The following is a 24,516-nucleotide window of genomic DNA, read 5'->3' on the forward strand; positions in this document are numbered from 1 at the left end:
ATGCACGAGGAGATAAAACTGGGGGCGTCTTACATTGTAAGACTGCTGAACCGTCACCAGCGGCTGGACAGCGAGCAGGAGAAGACATTTACTGAGACCCTGACCTCCATCCTGCGCGATCGCTTCGAAGGACATTGGTACCCAGACAAGCCACAGAAGGGCCAAGCGTACAGGTAATAACCAGCTGCCATCACTGTATTAACCTCTACCACTTCTGCTGGAGGGCTGTTTCGCTTATCCACCACTCTCTCTCTCAGTAAAGTTACTCTTCCTTACATTCCTTCTGGTTCTAGACTACGCCCTCGTGTTCTAACATTACTAAACTTCCCTCCTTTACTTTGTGAAATCTCTGTAGTTGGGTGCGCTGATGTCTCCTGCTTTAGAGTTCTACATGTATGAATGGAACGAGGGGTGATGGTGGGTGGCATGGAACGAGGGGTGATGGGGGGTGGGTGGCATGGAACGAGCTGAGACGAGCCCGCCTGCACCGTAAGAAAACTTAAGGAAAAGGTCCCAACGAGGAGGAATCTGAGCCAGCTCACTGTGCCGTAGTCTAGACCAGCCAAGTGACCCAGTGTGGTTGTCCATACCTACAGCTCTTGTTTGGTTCCGGTCCCTACAGGTGCGTCCGGATAGAGCAGAGCCTCCTGGTAGATGATTCCGTGTTGCAGGCCTGCGTTCGGAGCGGTCTACGCTGCTCGCAGCTCGCTCTTCCAAGAGACATGTACCTTTGGATCGATCCCGAAGAGGTCACCTGCCGGTAAGTCTGACACTTCCAACTTCTCCCCAAGCGATCCTCCCTGAGGACCTTCGCACATCACATAGAAATCATCACCGCTGCTGTTGGCATCGAATATGTTGAAAAAAACACCCAAAAAAACTGGAATTTAAACAAAATCCATTAAATATCTATCTGACTATCTCATTTGGTCATCAACCGATCCCCGTTCAACGCTGTGTAACCTCTTGGAGTGAGGCAGAAACTACAACTTTCAGAGCTTTCTCCTACATTTTCCTTTTGTTGGGGCTCCCTCCTCGTTTTCAGACATTTTTTACGAATTCATGAATTTAACAAAAAAATAACACAAAAATTCGTAAAAAATCTGAACACACCAGACTATCCACATCGTCCGGGATCTTCTCAACGGTGCTTTCTGCGGCCGCCTTGTCACCTTTCAAAGAATGCTTTAAAAATTCCCGACGCACTAAATTTCCCGTCAGCTGAATCATCAAAAAAAAAAACTCCAGAAAACTAGGTGCTTTTATGAGAAAAAAAAAAAAAATTGTTGTTCTGTTAAAAATGTACATTTTGAGTAACTTTTATTTTCTCTGGCAAAAAAAACCTAGGATTTGGTAAAATATTAGCCGTGAATATGGCCCCGCACAATGGATTAAGCATAAAAAGACATTCTCTGTTATATGTAAAATTTATTAATTTCTTTATTTTATTTTATTATTTTTTATTAATATTTATTTATTTATTTTTAATTTTTTTAAGGTTGGGGGAGAGCTGCAGCCCTTTTGTAGTGAAAGCTCCAGAAGCGACTTTTACCAAAAAATCTTTAGATTCGGATAAATCTGACCTGGAGACCTCCGATTATCACTCAGACACCAGCGGGACGCCATCGGAGAGTTCCAGCGAAGACGAGGAATCGGCTGCTTCGAAAGAATCAACGTTAACACCGGTGACGGCTAATCAGAAAATGGTACGTCCCAGAAACTCAAATCTTTGCGTAGGAAGCTGAGGTGCCCCGGGACATGGATCTGTCAAATATGTTTGGGGTAGTCATACTATCCTATCGAGAACGACTCGGCGGGGTTGGACGTTGGCTGGTTAGTGGTGGAATATGTCATTCGACTCAAAGAGGGGTCATTTCGAGTTAATATGAAAAGTTACATGTAGACAAATAAGAGAAGGGGGGAAGGGTCCTGCTCTTGCACCCTCACCATCTATTGGCACATTTAGGGGGTCTTTGAAGTCGTTGTTTGAATGGTTCTTCAGAAAGTTGCCTGCACCGTTAACGCTACAGGCTGCTTCCTTTCCTTTTTCCGATCGGAACCATCTCCTTTCGGACAGGAAGCTCTGTCAGGGCCATCGTAATTTTGCCCCAAGCGGACTGAGATCAGTCTAGGACATTAAAGGGTCTTCTCCGTTGTCCTTTTTTATGTCAATAAGCAGAAAGTGATATTCATATAACATTAGTCATAAAGGAATAACGGCCGGACGAATTGGGTATATGAGTCATAACACGTCTCCGCCTGGTGATTTCATCATCGGTGAGACGACACATGGAGTAAAAATGTGTGCGACTCAAAGGTCTCCTAATCAGTCGCTTCCTCCTAGAGTCTGTGGGGAATCACTATTTGGTTTCATTCAGAAACGCAGAGTTGGATCATATTATTGATTATAATTTCTGTAACGTTTGTATACACTTGATCATTTGGGAAGTCCCGAGCTTCAAAGGAAGGACGTCTCCATCGGCTTCCAAAGGAATGTTCTACAAGCGTGGGTGAACATTCTTCCTGGTGGGATGACAGTTTATGTACTAACGATTGTCCTCTTTGTTTTCTTGTAGGGCACCCAATTTTACTACAGTCCGACTCCGTCTACAGCTGTTTACTACCATTACCCTAGGAACGCGGTGAGCTTCATTCCCGCGTATCAACCCATGACCTTGTATTACCTGATCCCCAAACAACCCAAATTCTATCACAAACCGAGAGGAACACACCAGAAATGGAGGTCAACCAGGACTGCGTCCAACAAGTCAGCAGACCCTTCCACGTCTGCCAATGCCACGTCTAAAACCGCTAACCCATGAGGTTCCAAAGGACAGGCTATTTATTGGCCTTCAGACTGTGAATTTATGATCCCGGAAGCCCGTGCCAAGCATCAACTCAACGTCCGTAATGACGTGTTGTGTAAATGAGTTCTGGAGGACCGATCAGCACACATCATGTATTAACTAAGGTCCCCGGTCAATGAGGTGGATACAATCCTGCCGTTGACTTATTTGACCTTCGTCTTTCCATCACAACAGCTAATGGTGCTGTAGGGACCTAGTGGTGACCCCTGGTTTCTCCAGCTGTGGGACCATCTTCTCAGTTTCTTCAGACCGGACATCTCCGTGGTTAAATGGTCAGTTGGCTAGACCGGTCCCCATAAAGCGGGCCTTTCGTCTGTCACATAACTCCGTATCTCTGGCTTTCCCACCCCACTCCTATGTCTTAAGACAGACCCTCGAGACAACGCAGGAAGTCACCATTTAATTTTTTTTTTTATAAATCCTGAAATTAAGCACATTTAGTGAAACAATCATAGAAAAAAAACAGAGAACTTACATAATGTTTTATGGAACCTCGTCTCAGCGACCAACGCCCAATGGGTTTATTCCGTCCTTTTAATTTTTTTTTTTTATCTTTTTTTGTTATTGTAGCGCACAAAGAGTTAACAATATATTCTGTGTAACCCCATATAACCTCTGTATACTAATTTAGTTTATTTCCCCCTAATATAGAAATACACTTTTTTATTTTTAAATATGCTATTAAATGTATTATATATATTTTTATTTAAGAGAAAACACTGAAAAAATTACGGCTGCGTCTGAACTTTTTGTGAGTTCATTTTTTACTATAATTTATTACTATTTAATTTACAGATATTGCAACATTTCATGTGGTTTTTTTTTTAACAATTATTTTTAGCTTGTTAAACACTGATTTTTGGGGCAGAAGTCATATTTTTAAGGGTGGATTTTATCTAAATCATTAAATATTTAAATCCTATGACAACCTTCAACAAAATGCAATTTTTTTTCCTGTTTTACCTGGAGAAGCATAAAAAATGTTTGATAGATTTTTGCTAAAATGCCTTATTTTATTTAAATTGTTTTTAAAATTATTTATACATAAAAGTTATAAAATAGTTTTAAAAAACAACGTGAAGAATGAACAATAATCGTGTTTATGTGATGCGTTTAATTACAAAATAATATTTTGCATTTTTTTGGTATTTAATAACTTTTTTTATATATAATTTAATATATTATTGTTAATAATAAGTTTTTGTATATTTTCCAAAAACTTTATAACCTTTTTTTGTATGAAAATATTAAATATTATAAAAAAATAAACTGCTAATGATTTCTGTGTAGTGCATTCACTCAGCAATGTTTTTTTAAGGACCTGAATTTTCTATCTGGGGGGGGTCCTGTCATTTTTCCATGGCGACTAGACGGGGGCCGGATGGGGCCGATCCGCTCTTAAATTCTAGGTCTCCCTTGCGATGCGGACTTCTCTATCCTACTGGCCTGAATGTAATGGAGAAATGGCGCCACCTCATGGTACATTTTGGAAGCACAATGGACCCCTTTTCTAGCTCGGTTGCACAAGTGCCCAAAACACCGGGACTGTCCCTCAAAAACCGGGACTGTTTCTATATTTTAGATGTATGCCTTGCTTCGGCTTTGTTAGCAGGTTGGGTTTGCCATATCATTTGTTTTTTTGTTCTTTTTTTAAGGAAAACATAATATATTTTACACGTTCCAGGGCAGAGAGTTTAAAGACGTAACATTTCGATGATCAGAATCTTTTGCGGCATGAATGGTTATACCTTATCGGACCACTAGGTGGCAGCATCGTTTAGCAGCAGTCAGTTGGCTAAAAAGAAAATATTTTTTTTTTTAATGAAACCCCCCCCCATCAGATATAATATACTGGGGCAGATTAACATCAGGAGCCGTATGTCTATCCCATGCGTGTTTAATACCCTCACTGGATTACCCTCTACCACTTCTGCTGGGAGGCTGTTCCCCCATCTACTACTCTCAGTAAAGTAATACTTGCTTCCACTCCGTCTCAGCCCCTGACTCTCTAGTGTTAGAGTCCGGTCTCTTGTTGTAACTTTTCTCCTCCTTTGAAATAATCTCCCCTCCTGCGTTTTGTTAAATGAAGTCGCGTTTACCGTTCACAGCCTCCACCAAAACCTTACTTTTTTGTTATTCCCGGCGTGATTGAAAGAACCTGCAAAACTGGGCATTTCTGTTTTTCGTCACATTTTTGTAATTTCTGTGGCCTCATTTATTAACGGAGATTTCATGTGAATGCGCAGCCATTCGCTATTACAAGGAACAGCTGGGGGCCTCCTTTGGCCCGGTCGTGTTTTGCTACCGAGAACATGTAACAGATGTGTGTTCTCTGTCCCTCTACATTCCTTTTATTTCACGTTCCGGTTAGAATTCAGCTCAAATAATAATAATAATAATAATAATAATAATTGTTATTATTTATTATTTATTTATACTAATAATATTTATTGTTATTTATTTCTTATTTATAATAATAATGATTATAATAATAATAATAATTTATTATTTTTAATTATTTATTGTTATTTTTATGATTATTATCTATAATTATTATTTATGATTATTGATTGATTTATATAGCGACCATCATATTCCTCAGCGATGTACAACAAGCTAATTGAACAAACAAACCAAAGTCCGAACGCCGGGACGCCCTTGGTATAATTCCTAGGAATGTAGTAGTTGGAGGCGCATGTATTGTGCCGTGAGAACATATTTGACATGCAACATCTGGTTGTTTATCACATTCATCTGTCTCCCAGCGGAGGTGGTAGAGGGTAATACAGTGAGGGGTATTAAACATGCATGGGATAGACATACGGCTTCTGAATCTAAGACGAGACCGACGACTGATTAAGGTTTGAGTCTTTACAGCAGGAGAAACGGGCGACTAGACGGGGGCCGGATGGGGCCGATCTGCCGCCGGGTTCTATGTTTCTATTCCAAAAAGTTATATTTATTAGATTTACTTTTTATGTTGTTACCAGACCCAGAAACATTGTCTCTGTAACCGAATACTGCAGAATGCAGTGTTTTGTTCCAACGCGTTTCACGCTCAATAGCATTTTTTTTTTTTAAATGTGATTTTCATTTTTTTTCACCGATGTACCAGAGTGTGAGAAGCGGCATTTCTGCGAGTCGGGATCGCATGTGAGAGCACCTTGGGAAAGGAAATTACTCATCGCGCCGAGAGCACTTCAATAAAACAATAAAAATTCAACTGTGCTAATCCTGATTCCCGCGATAAACGCGTTGGACAGATGCCGGGCTGATTGTTTAACAGGAACTCGGAGAAAATAAACCACCGCCGCGGAGTTATAAAAAAAATCAACAAAATACAAATAGCTGTTTCTCCTGCCTAGCCCCCCCCCATGTATGTTTAAATTCCCTCACTGTATTACCTTCTACCACTACTGCTGGGAAGCTGCTCCACTTATCTACCACCCTCTCAGTAAAGTTAAAAAAACCCCACTAATTTATTTAAATCAAAATATTTCCAAAAAAGATCCCGATAACGGGATCCATCAGCATGTTAGAAATATAGAATATATATATATATTGGGGGGGGGAAATCAATATTTCAACAGAAGGGAGCAATGGTGGATAATATCTTATATCGATTGCCAACAGCACCGTAGGGGTTAATGATCTAGTGGCCGTGAAAACAGAACTTTATGAATAAAGGCCAGTGTTTCGCTTGTTCCTCGTTCCCCGCACAGGGACGGAACCTTGTGAGATAAGACACCTCTCGCTGGCACGAGCGTGCGCGATTGTTACTTGGACTTCAAAGTGAGAGCGTCCGTGGAAATGTACCGGGATATCTGTACACCGAGCACTCCCATTACTGTAAGCCGACACAGTGAGGCCGGGATGTCACATGGAGAAGTGCTTTTAAAGGGACACCTTAATGCATATAATAGCTGCGGGGTCCCTTTAAATGTTTGGGGTCTCCCTTTTGGTAAACGTGATCCCAGGACCCCAAGCCATGGCGTAAAAAAAAAAATCATAAATGTATCCAGTAAGAAAAATATTTAAAAAAAATTCCCGAAAAAATCTGTTATTTATTTATTTTTGGGGATTTTTTTTAACATTATGATCAAAAGCCAGGCTTTATTGCATATTATTTGCCTGTTGACGGTCGGGATTAATGGGAGTTATCCCAAAATCCTGGCGTCTTATTGTTTGAATATGTCCAAAGGTACTGCTGGTATTATATATATATATATGATTTACTATTTGCACTGATAAGCTGCAGCCCTGAAGACTCTTTGAGGCTGCGCATGGTAAACACCTCGTGGCTCTGCCTATCTCCCATCTCAGGTTAAACACAATGAGCGGATCCCACGGAGGAGAAATCCTCCAAGGCGTGACGGCCTCAGAACGCACAATGAAAGCAGAGTATCGATAAGACAACAACAAAGCGAATAAAGCCCTGGGAAAGAAGTATTTGCCCCTTTCCCCATTTCTCCTATTTTTGCTCATTTGCCCCATTTCGATGTTTCAGATCCTCCAATTCGTTCCAATTGACAAAGAAAACTCGAGTAAACAAAGGATGCAGCTTTTAAATGATTATGGAAGGTAAAGAGTTAAACCTATATCCCCCGTGGCCCCCCCAAACCTAATAACTAGTTCTGCCCCCCCCTTGGTGTCAACAACCGCAATCAAACCTTTGCGATAACTACCAATGAGTCTTTTAATGTCGCTGGGGAGGAATTTTGGCCGAATCTTCTCGGCAGAATTGTTGTACTTGAGCCACGTTTTTAAGGTCCTGCCGGAGCATCTCGATCCGGATTCGAGACAGGACTTGGACTCGGCCTCCAAAAACCTTGATTTTGTTTCTTTGGAGCCATTCAGAGGTGGACTTGCTTGGGTGTTTCAGATCATCATCCCGCTGCAGAACCCAACAGCGCTCGAGCTTTAGGTCGGGAACCGATGGGCGGATGTTCTCCTTCAAGATGTTCTGGTAGAGAGCAGATTTCATGGGTCCATCAGTTATGGCAAGTCGGCCAGACCATCACACGGCCGCCATGTTTCACTGTTGTACGTTGTTCTTATTGTCGCCGTAATGGGACCCATGCCTTCCAAAAAGTTCTACTTATGACTCTTCAGTCCACCAAAGTCTTGGAAGTCATCAAGATGTTTCTTTGGACAAATGTGAGATGAACCTATGTGCTCTTTTTGGTCATCGGTGGTTTTCGGCTTCCAGCTCTCCCACAGATGTCATTTTTGTGCAGTCTCTTTCTTATTGTGAGACAAGTGAGTCCTGCAACTCTTTACCTGTTGGTCTGGGGTCTTTGTGCTCTCCTGGACGAGTCTCCGATACGATGAACTTTGGTCGGCCGCCCATTCCTGGGAAGGATCTCCACTGTTCCAAGCTTCCTCCATTTGTAGATAACGGCTCTTGCCTCAGATGGCTGAAGTCCCAGAGGCTTAGAAGTGGCTAGCCCCAGATAACCCAGAATAGGATGATGGTAGCAGGCCCCGAAGACAGAGCGGGGTGGCCCCTGGTGAAACCTGGAGACTTCCAACGTATGCTCATCACATGACGTCTATGTCACAGGACACGCGACAGATATTCTATGTTTTTTGGAGGCAGATAAGTTCCTGCATGAAAAAATTCGTAAACTTCATTTCTTGCGAGGAAAACGAGAGCCTCGGCCGGGTCTTTTACTTGTTTTCATGATTAAAGGAGAAATCAAAAGAGTCTACGGGGGGCAATAAAAGGTATTCCGCCCTCGGACTGGTGTGTCACGAGAGGGCAGATTATGGGAAGCTTTGGATGGCTGGAAGTTATGGTATGGTTAATACCTACGAGCAGGAATTCCCTGAAAGGGTTAATCTTTGTCATAATAGGCTCTGGGTTTACCCCTGGGGGAGCATTTGACATTCTCATTTATTGACACCTCTTTCCTGTCTCACAGTTCCTTTTGGAAAAGTACCCTGGACGGGGTACAGAGACTTCTAAAGGCCGCTCTAGAATACCAGGCGCTGCTCACACGGGGCCCAAACAATGTAAATCTGCGTCAAATTTCACGCAGACAATGTGCTCAAAGGGCAAGCTGTACGGCTGCCAACGTTCTACTTATCCTGGCAGGAATTTACTCGTATGCAAAGAGCGTGTTCCCTATAAACGTGATACACGACATCACATGTAAATTACCCGCAGCAGAATACAACGGGAGGTCCCATGGAAAAAAACTATTCTTCTTGAGTATAACCCCCAGCACTGTATACAGTAATAACCCCCCAGCACTGTATACAGTAATAACCCCCCAGCACTGTATACAGTAATAACCCCCCAGCGCTGTATACAGTAATAACCCCCCAGCGCTGTATACAGTAATATAACCCCCAGCACTGTATACAGTAATAACCCCCCAGCGCTGTATACAGTAATATAACCCCCAGCCCTGTATACAGTAATAACCCCAGTGCTGTATACAGTAATATAACCCCCCAGCGCTGTATACAGTAATATAACCCCCAGCGCTGTATACAGTAATAACCCCCAGCGCTGTATACAGTAATATAACCCCCCAGTGCTGTATACAGTAATATAACCCCCAGCCCAGTATACAGTAATAACCCCAGTGCTGTATACAGTAATATAACCCCAGTGCTGTATACAGTAATATAACCCCCCAGCGCTGTATACAGTAATATAACCCCCAGCGCTGTATACAGTAATAACCCCCAGCGCTGTATACAGTAATATAACCCCCAGCACTGTATACAGTAATATAACCCCCCAGTGCTGTATACAGTAATATAACCCCCAGCCCTGTATACAGTAATAACCCCAGTGCTGTATACAGTAATATAACCCCAGTGCTGTATACAGTAATATAACCCCCAGCACTGTATACAGTAATAACCCCCCAGCGCTGTATACAGTAATATAACCCCCAGCGCTGTATACAGTAATATAACCCCCCAGTGCTGTATACAGTAATATAACCCCCAGCCCTGTATACAGTAATAACCCCAGTGCTGTATACAGTAATATAACCCCAGTGCTGTATACAGTAATATAACCCCCCAGCGCTGTATACAGTAATATAACCCCCAGCGCTGTATACAGTAATAACCCCCAGCGCTGTATACAGTAATATAACCCCCAGCACTGTATACAGTAATATAACCCCCCAGTGCTGTATACAGTAATATAACCCCCAGCCCTGTATACAGTAATAACCCCAGTGCTGTATACAGTAATATAACCCCAGTGCTGTATACAGTAATATAACCCCCAGCGCTGTATACAGTAATATAACCCCCCAGTGCTGTATACAGTAATATAACCCCAGCGCTGTATACAGTAATATAACCCCAGCGCTGTATACAGTAATATAACCCCCAGCGCTGTATACAGTAATAACCCCAGCGCTGTATACAGTAATATAACCCCAGCGCTGTATACAGTAATATAACCCCAGTGCTGTATATGCCAATGCTAATAAAGTCCGTTCCTCTATAGACCTCTATTATTCAAAGAGTAAGACTTGATGATTAAGAGTGAGAATCATACAAACGGCTGATATGCAGCTGCCTGAAAACATTATATTATGGGGCAAAAACTAGAACTTTGAAAAGAGCAAATATGATGTAATAACGCTAATATTATTGTAATTATGAAGAGATGAGATTTCATATGAACACGTTACTAGTATGTAAGCGGCTCATTGGTACACAGGATTAACATACAATGTATTCTCTTTATAGCGCAATTATCAGGAGGCATTCATTTTCTCAGAAGGAGGTCGTACATTTGGTGTTTGCTATTGTTTTAGACAAGATTACATCGTATCACGAGACCTTGGGTCATTGTTTCGCTCCGAAGGAATATAATAAATAGCAGCAATTAGCCACGCGGAGCGGCGACCCGGGCCAATCGGCTCCCCGCGGGAAAATGCTGAACGATAACAATCCGTCTAGCGCCAAAAGGGTCTCCGGTAGTCTCCGATGTCTGGAGGGCTTCTGGCACCTCCTCGTGGACCACAAAAGAGCAACATTTTCATATATCATTATAATACGCCTGAAGAAGAGACCTCGGTAGTCTCAAAAGCTTGCAATCTATTATACTTCAGTAAGCCAATAAATCCGAACTATCGTTAGTGGGTCTGAGCCCTGAATGAGGGGTTTTTCCGTCCCAATATATGATGACATGGAGCATCTGCAGGCAGCTGGTCGGGGAAAGTGGGAAGCATTCAAATAAACACCTGTTATATCCTTTAACTTCTCAAAGAGGGACATCTTTATTTTAGGGTTTGCGCTAACTGATGTGGCCCCTTACAAGACATTTTATATAAAACATATGGCATTTAGAAAAGGAATAATGTATTTTATTAACCCATTTTTAATCCATAAATACAATTTCAGGTGTTTATAAGCACATTATTGGGGATTTTAGGGCTGTCGAACCCTGCGATCGGCATCAGGAGAGGAAAGAGAGGAATCAGGGGAGGAAAGAGGGACACAGGAGAGGAAAGAGGGACACAGGAGAGGAAAGAGGGGCATCAGGAGAGGAAAGGGTGACACAGGAGAGGAAAGAGGGGCATCAGGGGAGGAAAGAGGGACACAGGAGAGGAAAGAGGGGCATCAGGGGAGGAAAGAGGGGCATCAGGGGAGAAAAGAGGGACACAGGAGAGGAAAGAGGGGCATCGGGGGAGGAAAGAGGGACACAGGAGAGGAAAGATGGGCATCAGCCATTGTCAAGATTCCCAATCTCCTTCTCGTTTATGATGGCTTTTTGGCAAGAATGCCCTGTGCAAAAGAATGCAAGACTGCATGCTGCCGACATCACTGTTCTTCCATTACCGATCATAAATATAGTAAAGCAAAAGTGTTTTATTTGATCTCTACCTACAGCCCACAGGATTAACAAGTAGGAAACTACGAGGAACTGTCCCAAGATTGATTTGCCCCAGGACTTCGCAAACATTAACATATTTCATAAAAAATCCACCCTAAGGATTATAAATCTTTTTTTTTTTTTGCGTTACGCCTCTACTCCACCTACCTCCCCATCAGACGTTTGTTAAACAAATAAAAAGTCATTCTAGGAGGGTGAATGGAGAGGAGAGATAAGAGGAACAGATAATGCAAGAGTCAGCGCAGAAGAGACGATAACTCGCTACCGAGCGGCTTGGGGAGAAAAAAAGAGGAGATCGGACTGAATGCTGGCAAGAATTAGAGGAAAAAAGAATCCACAAGGGGTTAAAAGAGGAAAAGAAAATTTTGGGGAAGAATAAGAAAAAAAGGAGATAAGTTAAGAGAGGAGAGTAGGGAGTAAAAGAGAAGGGATGACGGTTCAAAGAGTAAAGAAAAACGAAAATAGAGGAGGAGGAGGAGGAGAAGTGTAGGGTAGGATTTTTTGGAGTTTTTTTTTTTTAAGTAAAGGAAAAAGTGAGTGAGGTAAGGAGTGATTGAAGGAGCGGCGTTGCTTTCCCCCCGTTGCCTACGAGAACACAGGAAGCCGTGGTTTCCTCTGCTGTCTCTGGTAGCCGGGCTGGGCTGGGACCCTGGAGACGTTGCCAAAGAAGCACATGCGAAGGGGCGGCTGGCCTCTGTTTACAACATGCCTTCCTGCATCCCGGGGGAAATCAGCCCACAGCGACATGCAGACCAAGGAGCTCACCGAAATCTCCATCCTCACCTCGCCGCCATCCAAGGCGGACATCGCTTGGCAGCCCCCCTCGGAGAACCTGCGCAAACTGAAGAAAAGGAAGCAGCTGGTGGATCAGAAGAAGAAGCTGTCGGCTTGGACCCTGTTCCTGGCGCTGTTGGGAATTCTGCTCATGGTCGTCCACACGGAACTCCTGTGGTTCGGAAACTGCCAGGTATGTACGAAGCAGAACGGCGGCAGGTGTCTGCCGGGATGTAAAACGCGTTGTCGGGCTAGAACTTTGACCAATTACTTTATTTCAGGATCCCCCCCCCCACCAAAAAAAAGTTGCCTGGGCATTCTACCTAAACCATGAAAGAATACAGGACAACCCTAAATATTCATATATAACAAAGATCGTATTTAGGCATAAATGCATTTCCAGTACTCGAAGAGTTAAATGGATACCGGCAATGCCAAGGTTTGCATGGGCATTATGGTTCACACTCCCAAGCCATATCGCTTACTGGCGTGACGCGCTGTTAGCCGACACTGCCCTGATCACCTCCCCGGAGCACGAAAGTTGCCCACCAACGACCTTAGAGGGGTTAAATTAAAACTGCTAAAAAGGGGTTAACGAGGTCCCTGGCCCTTTAAGAGACGGACGCTGTTTTAAATTAGTCTCAAGAATAGTATTTTGGCGCTCCGCAGCGTCTGGTTCTTTAACCCTCCGCGATGTTTCATACCTAATGGCAGGTGGTCCTTGTCTGCTGGACTTTTTCTTGAGCTCCTTGTAAGGCGGAGAGCCCACCCGAGCCATCTGGAACTCCTAATATTCCAAAGCGCTCCAAATTTGTGTTAAATGTCAAAGTTTTTACGTAAGACTCATGCTCCAAAGGTTTTTTTTTTTTCTCCCTGCACATTATGACCTCATCAATTATCCGTTAACGTTGGAGTGGTATATACTATCCAGATGTTGGGGAACTTCAACCTTCATTAACCTAGCGGCTAAATATATGCATTATTAGCTATTATTTGTACTTTCTGTGACTAATAACCATTAGTTTTTGTGAATTTTCACAAATTGTGAAATCGTATAATGAGTAGAAATTCGGTAACTTTTACTTTACGGAGAAGGTGTAGATAATTGGAACCGCCTTCAGGCAGAAGTGGTAATTCAGGAATTCACAAATTCACAAAGACAAAGGACTGTTGTGTCCAGTAAGTCGTTTCAGTTCTCTGATCTCCAATCCTCCTTCATGTTGATGGGAATTATAGTCCAAAACTGGCCGAAGGGTTTGCGGGACATTATGGTAGTTTGGGTAACGATGTATTTAAAGTTGGCGCTTCTGTAGACCTCGGATACCGCAGCCACTCGGTGGTGTTTCTGGATAATATTTGGCACACGGATTAATGACACACAAAGTCATTTAGTTAATTACTACAAGCAATAAAACTCTGGCCCAGTTTCACACTTAGAAAAGAGCTGGACTGTTTCGCCCCTGGCTTCTGGTTCCCCCAGGGTTTACATTTTAGAGAGGAGAGAAAAAAGAGAGAGGAGATAAGAAGGAGAGAGGAGAGAAAAAAAGAGGAGATAAGAAAGAGAGAAGAGAGAAAAAAGAGAGAGGAGATAAGAAAGAGAGGGGAGAGAAAAAAAGAGAGAGGAGATAAGAAAGGGAGAGGAGAAAAAAGAGAGAGGGGATAAGAAAGGGAGAGGAGAAAAAAGAGAGAGGGGTTAAGAAAGGGAGAGGAGAAAAAAGAGAGAGGGGATAAGAAAGGGAGAGGAGAGAAAAAGAGAGAGGAGATAAGAAAGAGAGAAGAGAGAAAAAAGAGAGAGGAGATAAGAAACAGAGAAGAGAGAAAAAAGAGAGAGGAGATAAGAAAGAGAAAGGAGAGAAAAAAGAGAGAGGAGATAAGAAAGAAATATTTAAATACATAAAGGGATTTAACAAAGGACAGGAGACTTGACGGGGCAGAATGAGGCTGATCTGCCCCATTCTGCCCCGGCAGCAGACACCTGGAAAGTAGGCAAACAGCACATTGCCCAGACTTCAAAAAGAACATGAGTTTCCCTTTTAGACACAATCGTTCTTTTAATTTGTTGGCCGTTCTAACACTGACTCTAAACACTTATATGGGAGAAAAAACATGCATTTTATCTTTGGTTTCCCCAGAATTTGTACCTAACTGTATGTAACGTTTAAAAGTGTCAGAACAACCGGCTCGCATTCACTAGCAACGTCTTAACATGGGATCTGTAGCTTGCCACGTTACCTGATCAGCGTTTGACAGTCAGAAACAGTTTTATTTATAAATGACTTATGGTTTATAGTCCAATTAAGCCGTAAACCTTTTTAAAGACCAAAAAATACATCGTTAACTCTTTTGATTCAGAAAGTGTGGCATAAATCTGTGCCTACGATAAGGGTTAAGTAACTTATATCATACTAATGCTCTCCGTTTCCCTCCCTCCTTCCTTTCTCCTATTCTTCTCTTTGCCCATGCGCCGGGGCCAACTTCCACGCTGGCACAATCTCCTTGACATCACGTGCTTTGCAGAACAATGGTGCCACAATGAGTTAATCTGTTGCACAAGCCATTTATTGGAGAGACCACAATACAGAAGATCACACATGAAAACATTAGACTGTGGGTTATCTTCCAGCTGTTACTGCATAGTTAAATACCCCCACCCCCCATGATGGATTTAAAGGGACCTAGTCACATGGGTCCCCCGGCTCGTCACACTCCCTCATATGCAAATTAATCTGCGTTACATCAGAGTCATTTGCATGTGGAGCCCCACGATGATGCCAAACGAGGAGACACCTAGTATGAGACATCTTCACGGGAGTTCCCCTCGCATCATTCCAAAAATAAAACCTCCGACATTCTTCTGGAATTAGTGTCGCTTTCCCTTAAATCATCCTTCCGAGTCTGAGTAACCCTAATGAATACCTGCACACTAATGTCCTGGTCTGTCATTATATCCTCAAAAACCCAAACCAAAGCTATTTCTGGTTTAAAAAAATACGAGCCGCGAGTAACCGTCGAGCTACCCACGGCGAACTGCGAAGAAGAGAAAATTTTGGAAAATGTAGCCAATTTTGTACTCGAAATTATATTAAAATATATATTTTTTTTTTTACAAATTCCTTATCTGGAGATATTCTTCAGGACCCACAGAGTACTTTAATAAGCATTCTTCTTCAGTTGGTGTTCCAAGGACAGGACACTGTCTCTTTAAACATAGTTCAAGACCTTTAACCCTTACGTCTCCCTTACATGATGTACCTGCTATGAAACATCTGCCATGTCTACAGATTTTACCCCCCCCCCAAAAAAATCAAAACTAACTGTTGCAAATCCGTCATACTTATCCCCCTCCGTTGTCGCGCTTCCAGGATTCCTCCAAATGCGTATATTTACACTTACTGATGTTACTCAGCTGTGTTGCGAGAAAATATGTTTTGTTTACATGACGCCTCGCCGACTTTTTCGGACCGTTTCTGTTTTTAACCCTCGACGGAAGCAGGAACTCACGATTGTTTCAATCCTCTGAGATGAGATAAAGATTTTTTTTTTTATTTTTTAACAAAGCCCGTGGACTTTCTTTAAGTGCATAGGAAGCGGGATATTTGGGGAATCCGAGGATGTATAGGGGTATGCTTGGGTTAGAGCTTAAAGTCTTGAACTTCAAAGACGTCGTTGACCCGGATACAATTGCCGAAGAGAGAAAAACCATTGAGATAATAAACTTATTTTATCTCCTTTTCTCAATAAAGCAAACTAATTATTTATTACACATAAATAGGCGTTTAGAGCCGAGGAACAAAGATCCTTTGATATCCTTGAGTATTGTAACAAGAAGTAGCTCCACACCCTTTTTATCGATGTATTGCACTTCTATCTTTGTATTGCTTGCTGTCCTGTGTATAGGAGATAGTGGGTGATTGTATGCTTTGGGTTCTCCCACCGATATGCATTGTCAGAGGGACTAGCTCTGTGTAACATGGTTGACAACAAGCTGATCGACTCCATATCTGTATTTGACCGAAAACCGTCCAGGCTTCTAGTAAATCATCCACCAGTTGGGGTTGAGGGAAAGGGTAGGTTGTTGTGGACTTCAAAAGGTAAATTCTAGGAAGCACGTTGTGTGACTGGCCGTGAAAGGTCTCTATGCACGAATGTTTCATGAATGATCCAGCTTAGAGCAAGATGCAAAAGAATGTCTCTGTGTCACTAGGGTAACATTGTATAGGACCGAGCCGGTGAAGGGCAGAGGTCTGATGTTCCCTAAGTCAGCAAATGTAATGTTTGCTCTGATAGTCAGTACCAGGAACGACCCTCCCGCGTCTGGGATTACAGACTAACGCCTCTGCTACGCAAAGCGAAAATCAATACAGCCTGATAAGAGGGACAAGGGATGCATTGTCCCATAAATACCTGTAGAGGGATAGAGTTTGTCTGTGGGTATTTTGTGGAAGGACCGGACAGAATTAAGTAGAGTTTGAGGACCCAGGTATGATGGACTCATAGTCAACACCATAAAATGTCACCAAAATTAGCACCAAAGGGTCAATGTCTAGAAACTAGCCCTCAGTCTTTTCATTTGACCAAATCCTGGAAGGACCACAGGTCTAGGAGACAATGTTTGGCACCAGGTGTATCTCTTCTGCCAGACTTCCTCATATAATGTGTTAATAACTTAGGTTTCCTCTAAATAAAGGCAAGTTCATAGTTGGTGTCCTTCCCTCCGATATAAAATATTTGGTGTTCCTCCATTATATTTTCTATTCACAGTGGGAGACATGGGTGGCTTTAGGGAAGTCTTTGCCCACAATCGTATTTGCCCATTACTGATACATTTTAACTCTATCTCAAACCTAAAGTTTCTTAAAAAAAAAACCCTGTTTATGAAACAATGAATCGTAGAACCAAATTAATTGTCACTAATCATTAAAAATCCACTCATTACGTTAAACACTATTGATGAAGATATACCTGTCCCTTTAAAGGCGGCTAACCTTTCTCAGGTGGCACCGTTGGATCTGATGTTGACTTTAGCTAAGATGTTTTCACTAAATATGATTTATTTGAATAGGACATTTAATTTACAATGTGTAATAGGGCTAGAAGGGTTTATTTAGGCAGCGAGCTGCAAATGCTTGCAGGATTTATTTGATTAGGCTTAATCAGAATCAACATTCTACTTTACATAAATAGAATGCGATGTATTAAATTGGGTCATCAGGCCATTTTATTTACGTAAATGGTTATTTCTATATGTCTTTTGTTCTTCACTTTCATTTTTCTGTATATGTTTTTTTTTCTTCCAGTGGTTTGTCTATCTGTTTTTGCTGAAATGCAGCATCAGTTTATCCACGACCGTCCTGATTGTCCTCATAATCACCTATCACATCAAGGAGATTCAGGTATGTGAGAGCATCCCCAGCTATAAAGTTGGACGCAGAAGAGATAAGTCTATCCGTTGCCATGATAATGGGTAAGGATGTTGGGAATTGTAGTCGGATACTCACAGGGTGGTGAACTGAAGATGGGGAATTGATACAGACCCCCGTTTTTTGCAGACCTCAGCTTCAACGGCACAACTAAAAATGAAAGTGCTTGTTTCGGGCAGAGATACAGAGAATTCCTAGTGGCCCTTGAGGATTGTAATTGTGCGGTCCAGAGTTCCAAGCCTGTGCAATTGATTGGGCTAGCGAGGGGTTAAAGTCTTTTAGCTTTTGCATAACCTCTGTCCTGCTCCCTTTTTCTCCCTATACATTCATTGACTTTTTTTTGTAATAACAGCTTGCGATATTATAAAGAATGGGTCATTGTCTGGGTGAAGTTTGCCTCTCTAGGAAAGGTATTTGTAATTAGTCGCCAACATAGGTTAACAATTCGCTTTACATTAATCAGCAGCCAAAAGTTAGACAGAAAATCGAGGTGCGACGTAACAAGGGCTGTTCCATAAATAATGGTGGGTACACCGAGCAGATGAAGATTCCACCTAGGCAAGGTGATGATGACCCTCGTTCACACACACTCTTCTCATTATCTCTTTGGGATAGGATCAGTTTTTCTTATAGTCTATCGGGTTGAGAGATGTCTCAAGACAATTCGGCTTGGGGTGTCTGGACACTGCAGCTTTAATCAAATAACATCATTCTTTTTATTGGGTCGAACCCAGGAGAACACGGACCTCATAGTCTACCCAACAGACAATGCTACAGTAGGTGGGTGTAAGGAAAGGTGGGACAAGAAATGATTCTGTCTGCATTTCCAACTGATGGAATGTCCTCAACCCAAGGAATGGGTTGGTCCCCATATGCCGTTAAACTATATTTCTTGGACAATATCTCAGTGTTATTTCTGGATGGTTGCACGGTTGTAATGTTCCATTCGGAACACACCGTTTGTGTGTTGTACAAGGTGGAGAGCTACTCCTGGCATGAGGAATGATGAAGTCCCTATGATGTAGAATTGCTCTGATATGGTGCCACTGCCAGACTCATGATTAACTATACTGCTATTTGGGCACTTCTTAATTAACCAACAATGGTTGAGTTTTCTGTTGACTTTATTATGTCTCCCCCCCCCACTTCGCTTTTTTCAGTCAATTCAATCAATTAAACTTCCAACAGTTAGAGACATGTCTAAGGTATTCACATCACAAGTAATCAATCTTGTGTTTAGTTCTTTGCGTCCTGTTAGAGGAACCTGGAAACAATGTACATTTCAAATGATCCAAGAGCTAATTTTGAAGCCTATCAAGACAAAGCTTTGTTGGTGGGCCCCATCTTTACGTCAATACAGTTTCAGATCAGTAGACATGTACAAATGTAACATTGTAACCTTTCAGAACTGTTTAGTTAACCCGATGACAAAAGTCACATTGCATACCCCTTCCAATTAAGTCTTCAGTCCCGAGCTGGATCTATTCACAAACATTATAGATTTTGGTTCATGGAGAAACAGACAAGAACCATTGACCCATTTAGCATGATGAAACCATATGCCCTTTCCCATGCATGTCTAAATCCCCTCACTGTATTACCCTCTACCACCTCTGCTGGGAGGCTGTTCCACTTATCTACCACCAGAAGCTTGTATGATAAAACACAAACTCACAAGGCGTAAAGTGCACTTAAAGATTAGAAGATTAGAAGAGAATGCTCCTGCTTTTTCATGCATTGCTTTAAGCTATTTTAAATGCCTTCAGCTTCAGTTTTTACTACAACCCCTACGGGCTATCCAGACGCGTTAGAGGTCACGGGACCTCTGTTCTAACACATGGAGGTATGAAAGACATCGCTGCTGGGTGTCTGTTTCTGCGAATTAGTTGCATGACGGACACGTGTGACTAATCCGTCCAACTTCGAGCCGTTCCAGCACACAGCAGGATGTAAGTGAACCATTAACTACTCATACTGTGTGTTTTATAGGTGGGGCACATGCAACCGAACGTACCCTGCCAAAAAAACTTCTAGAGAGGGACATAACACACTTAGTATGTAAGTTATAACGCAAGTAAAGCCGCCCGCAACCTTGAGACGCACACCCAGAGGACAGGCAGTGCCATTGTTTCCATTCTAGAACTGCCAGATGGCTTTGCAACATTTCGCTTTGGCGTTCCAAAGGTTAAAACACCGGGGGTGGTAGCGGCCGGCGGCCGCATCTATATAAAATAAATACGGTTCTAAATGCAAAGATGTTAAAGGTGCTGTTCCACTTGAGCTCTTGGAGATACTTTAGAAATAAATGTATTCTTATCTCGGAATGTTTAATCGCATAAAGTAAAAGAAACTGTTGAATGGCTTTTTTTTTTCCGTTTCTGTGGCCGTCACCTATCAGTGCCCGCGTTTGTGTCACATGGCACGTTTGAGCATTCCCTGAAAAAATACCAAAAGCGGCAAAATTTTACACGATGAAATAATTATTTGTTGGAGAGGGATTGGTATCATACTATGCCTTTCTTGTATAGTTACATAGTAAAAAAAAAAATATAAATCCATTAATTTGAACATTTCTACAATATCTCCAATTGCATAGATCCATAGAAAACCCCCCAAAAACTTTGGGTTAAAATTTTATGAGCAATCAGAATAATATTTTTTTTGAAATTAAAATCCTGTTCATTTCTAATATGAATCTGGTTAATGGTATATAATCAGTAGATTCCGCAGCTTTAATGCCCTTACTATGAATGCACAATTACAGCAAGAATGCACATAAAAAGTGCGAGAATGCTCTATATTACGGCTAAAGGGTATAATAAACTGACTTGAATGCGTAGAACTTCATGCTTAAATAAGATTTCATGGATGTCTCTTTGCAGAATTCCAGGTAGGACAAAGTTGCGAGAACTCAATTTGTTAGAATAGCATCGGACGATATAGAATGTTGGGGCTTAGATGTTCTCTTAAGGTTCTTTATGGAAGTAATTCGCTAATTCTGCCAATTTTTTCTTCCGACGCAGCTCTTCATGTGTGATAATTCCTTGGAGGATTGGCGCATCGCAGTCAACGCTAAGAAGTTTGCCTGGATCCTCCTGGAGATTGTCGTATGCGCTGTTCACCCCTTTCCCTCAGAACGTCAATGCGATGATCCAGATCAGATTGAGATGACGGACAATAAGACTCTGGCCTTCCTCTCCCACGCAGACATTTTGTTGTCGATTCTCATGTTCCTGCGCGTGTATCTGCTCCCCAGGACAGTGCTTCTCCACAGCCGGGTGCTGGTGGACGCCTCTTACAGAAGCATCGGTTCCCTCAACAAGATCAAATTCCAGTATCAGTTTGTGATGAAGATCTTGATGAATACCTGCCCGGGTCGTGTCCTCCTCATTCTAACCATTTCCTTGTGGATCGTATCGTCCTGGGTCCTGTCTGTATGTGAAAGGTCAGGAAAGATGGGGTTTTGAATGGGTCTTCTCACTCTTCAACCATTGGATCCATAAAATCTTGACTAATCACGCTAGCCAATCAGATTACACAATGGCTCCTTAAAAACACCTCCATTGATTAGGGGGTCTATGTACAAAATACTAGATTTAACATATTTATTAAAATCTCAATTTATAGAATTTGGTGGGGTTACCTGGTGTGTCTTAACTCAATGCGCCAAATGGTTAAGACAGACTAACTAGTTGCTTCCGTGGACTAATTCTTATTGGTGAAGTCTGGGTTTTTTTACATGGAAAGGGTTACTTTTCTTGCCATCTGTACTAATGGTCGACCCATTTGTCTTCACAGGGAAAACATTAACCACTCTTTTTCTCTGACCAAAGCCATGTGGCTCATACCTATCACCTTCCTGACCATCGGATACGGGGATCTGGTACCATACACTGTGTGTGGCAAGATGGTGTGTCTGTGGACTGGAGTGATGGTGAGGCCACGGAACACGAACAAAATGGGAGAGAGAAGGGAAAGAGGAGAACCAGCCAGACATAGGTGTAAGGAGGATAGAAGTGATGTCATAAGGCATTATACTCGGAGATAGACATACACATAATTACGTTTTATATAAAGACCAATCCTCTATACTGACCCCTAAAAAATTCCCCCCATGGACATATTACCCTTCCTAGAAACCTTTATATTACAGACAGATTAAGGGACTCATTTATCTCAATTGCTGTGCTAATTTCTTAATCCTTAATACACCTGTCCCATGCATGTTTAAACTCCCTCACTCTATTTACCTCTACCACTTCTGCCGGCAGGCCATTCCACTTATCTAGCACAGTCTAAGTATGTTGTAGCTCATGTCAGCCTGTGTCTGTGTTCTAGGGGGTCGGCTGTACGGCTCTGATAGTCGCTGTAGCAGCTCAGAAGCTGGAGTTTACCAAGGCCGAGAAGCACGTGCATAACTTCATGATGGATATACATTACATGAAACAGGTAAAATGCCCCGGGGGAGGGGGGGCATAGCAAAGCCCTAAAATATAAACTGTGTATGGGGAGGGGCTAGCATAGAGGACAGTTATATATTAGGGAGGAGGGGAAGTGGGCGGAGAGTGGGCATGGCCAATCACCATTCCCCTGATTGGAGAAAGGGACTTGGAGACCCAGGGAAGAAGCGCTTCACCCGGAGACTCTGGGTCAAACCTGTAGCGTTTCCAGATTATGATGCCGTAGTTCCTTTAAGAATAATTCATTCTTTAATTTACCTTGCTTAATATTGTTTGCCTTCAGATAAATCAAAAAGAAAGATAAAGAAATTACCAAATATAAAAAAAATTTGAGAAAATTAGAGAAAGATGTAGCGTAACCTCGTACTTATTGTCGTTAAAAAAGCATATCTATAAATACCGACTATATCCTTGAAACGAACACGGTCTAAAGAGACTGTTATCCAATGCCAGATCTTTCCGAACAGGAGCATAGATTTTTACACTAACACAATGCAGTCGTGGGCGAGGGGAGGCTATGACTTCAAATTTCTTTATATAGTTGGGTCACAAGGTCTTAACTTCCTTATAGGAAGCAATTAAGATTTCCATGCAGGAAAACACAATTTTATGAATCCTATTGTACCAAATGTGCAGCAGAACGTTTCTTAATTGAGAACAAATGCTGACGATGACAACTGTTCCACCTGTTGTTGGCGTCAACTCCCACAATGCTCAGCTCGAATTAGACAGAAATCCACGAAAGACCAAGTAACTAGAGCAAATAAATAAATAAATTATAAACATAGGAGATTTTTTTTAGGCAGATTAACTGGGGTTTGGGAAAAAAAATCCAAATTCGGTACATCGATACATATCAGTATAACCTGTCTCCTTTCTTATAGATCAAATGCGCAGCCGCTAATGTCTTGGGTGAGGCTTGGCTGCTGCATAGACACATGAAAAGAGGGGAAAGTGCCAAAATCCGGCAGCACCAGAGAAGACTTCTTGAAGCCATACACATGTGAGTCAAAAGACTCAAACCTTAATCAGTCGCTGGTCTCGTCTTAGATTCAGGAGCCGTATGTCTATCCCACGCATGTTTAATACCCCCGCTGAATTACAACAAGTTCATCGGTGGGCTGAGAATCTAAGAGATTCCCGATGAAGGACTAGGTTGGAGGTGACCCTCATGTGATCTCTTTCATCTGTTTGATTTCTTCTACAGATTCCGACGTCGACGAATAAGACATAAAAATCTAAAGGATCAAGTGAACGCCATGGTGGATATTTCCAAGGTAATCAGCATATAAAGGGCAATAGGTCAAGAATCTTTGTTTTTCTTTTTTTATTTTGAAGAACAATAGGCTTCCTTCTATTTTCAGAATGTGATAACATGAAGCTTCCGAGCTGTGAAATCACTTGGAATAAATCCTTAAAATGTAATATAATCAAGATGAACAAGAAAGATAAAAACACATACTTAATGAGGGTTCAGTGTCTTTGCGTTGGCCACTAGCCGCAATAGTCTAGAACAAAAAGTGTCCACTAGCTTCAATAGCCTATAAGAAAGAGTCTTTGCTACTAGACAAAGCTTTATGTCACATATATGCTTCTTAAAAGAATTATTAATACATCGCCTTGGGCGTAAACGTGCAGCAGTTCTAATATCTCCTTGAGTGTCTTCAACAAAAGCCAAACTATTGTAAAGATGTTATTTTCATCTGAAGACAAACTTCTCTTGATAAGCGATGTATGATAATTCGGGGAGGAAACACGAAACTATGAAAGAGCTACTTATTTTACGTAGTTGGTTCCTTTTTACTACTTTCCACTTTTCTACTTCCTCCGTTAATGCACATGTTCTGTAGGACCCATGGAAACTTCTCCAATGTCAAAGCCAATGTCTCTAATCACTCCGTTTCTTCTCCAGATGCAGATGATACTGTGCGATCTGGACTCCAACCTCAGCTCCTCGCACCAAGACTTGGAAAAAAGGATCGACCAGTTGGACAAAAAGTTGGATGACATCAGTAGACTAATAATGAAGGCCATAGAGACTCCACAGCTATCACAATGAACCATGGATTACGAGATGGAAGATGTCCACCACCTTGGGGTTATCAGCTTCTATTTTAATG

General features: G+C 42.1%; 2 protein-coding genes across 2 annotated transcripts; both read left to right on the plus strand.

Annotated features, from left to right (window-relative positions):
- LOC149271745 (protein BTG3-like) lies at positions 1-2,822 on the plus strand. The gene is made up of 4 exons (XM_089507158.1): positions 1-173; positions 623-760; positions 1,499-1,706; positions 2,577-2,822. Exons 1-4 carry the CDS (start codon positions 1-3, stop codon positions 2,820-2,822), a joined length of 765 nt encoding a protein of 254 aa, XP_089363284.1.
- A 9,665-nt stretch (positions 2,823-12,487) lies between these two features.
- Positions 12,488-24,455, plus strand: LOC149271746 (intermediate conductance calcium-activated potassium channel protein 4-like). Its single transcript, XM_089507159.1, has 8 exons — positions 12,488-12,709; positions 17,814-17,909; positions 20,960-21,381; positions 21,735-21,870; positions 22,275-22,385; positions 23,281-23,399; positions 23,604-23,673; positions 24,309-24,455. The coding sequence occupies exons 1-8, from the start codon at positions 12,488-12,490 to the stop codon at positions 24,453-24,455; spliced, it is 1,323 nt and encodes a 440-aa protein (XP_089363285.1).
- The last annotated feature ends 61 nt before the right edge of the window (positions 24,456-24,516 follow it).

Source organism: Sceloporus occidentalis, unplaced genomic scaffold, assembly GCF_023333645.1.
Source record: "Sceloporus occidentalis isolate IW3139 unplaced genomic scaffold, rSceOcc1.0.p SCAF_465, whole genome shotgun sequence".
Classification (NCBI taxonomy): Eukaryota; Metazoa; Chordata; class Lepidosauria; order Squamata; family Phrynosomatidae; genus Sceloporus; species Sceloporus occidentalis.

Bases quoted from the DNA above. Each gene is read 5' to 3' on its own strand.
- LOC149271745 (XM_089507158.1), top strand. From the start codon at position 1: ATGCACGAGGAGATAAAACTGGGGGCGTCTTACATTGTAAGACTGCTG. The intron at 174-622 runs GTAATAACCAGC...CGGTCCCTACAG, and splicing joins CAGAAGGGCCAAGCGTACAG to GTGCGTCCGGATAGAGCAGA. The intron at 1,707-2,576 runs GTACGTCCCAGA...GTTTTCTTGTAG, and splicing joins TGACGGCTAATCAGAAAATG to GGCACCCAATTTTACTACAG.
- LOC149271746 (XM_089507159.1), top strand. From the start codon at position 12,488: ATGCAGACCAAGGAGCTCACCGAAATCTCCATCCTCACCTCGCCGCCA. The intron at 22,386-23,280 runs GTAAAATGCCCC...CCTTTCTTATAG, and splicing joins ATATACATTACATGAAACAG to ATCAAATGCGCAGCCGCTAA. The intron at 23,674-24,308 runs GTAATCAGCATA...TTTCTTCTCCAG, and splicing joins CCATGGTGGATATTTCCAAG to ATGCAGATGATACTGTGCGA.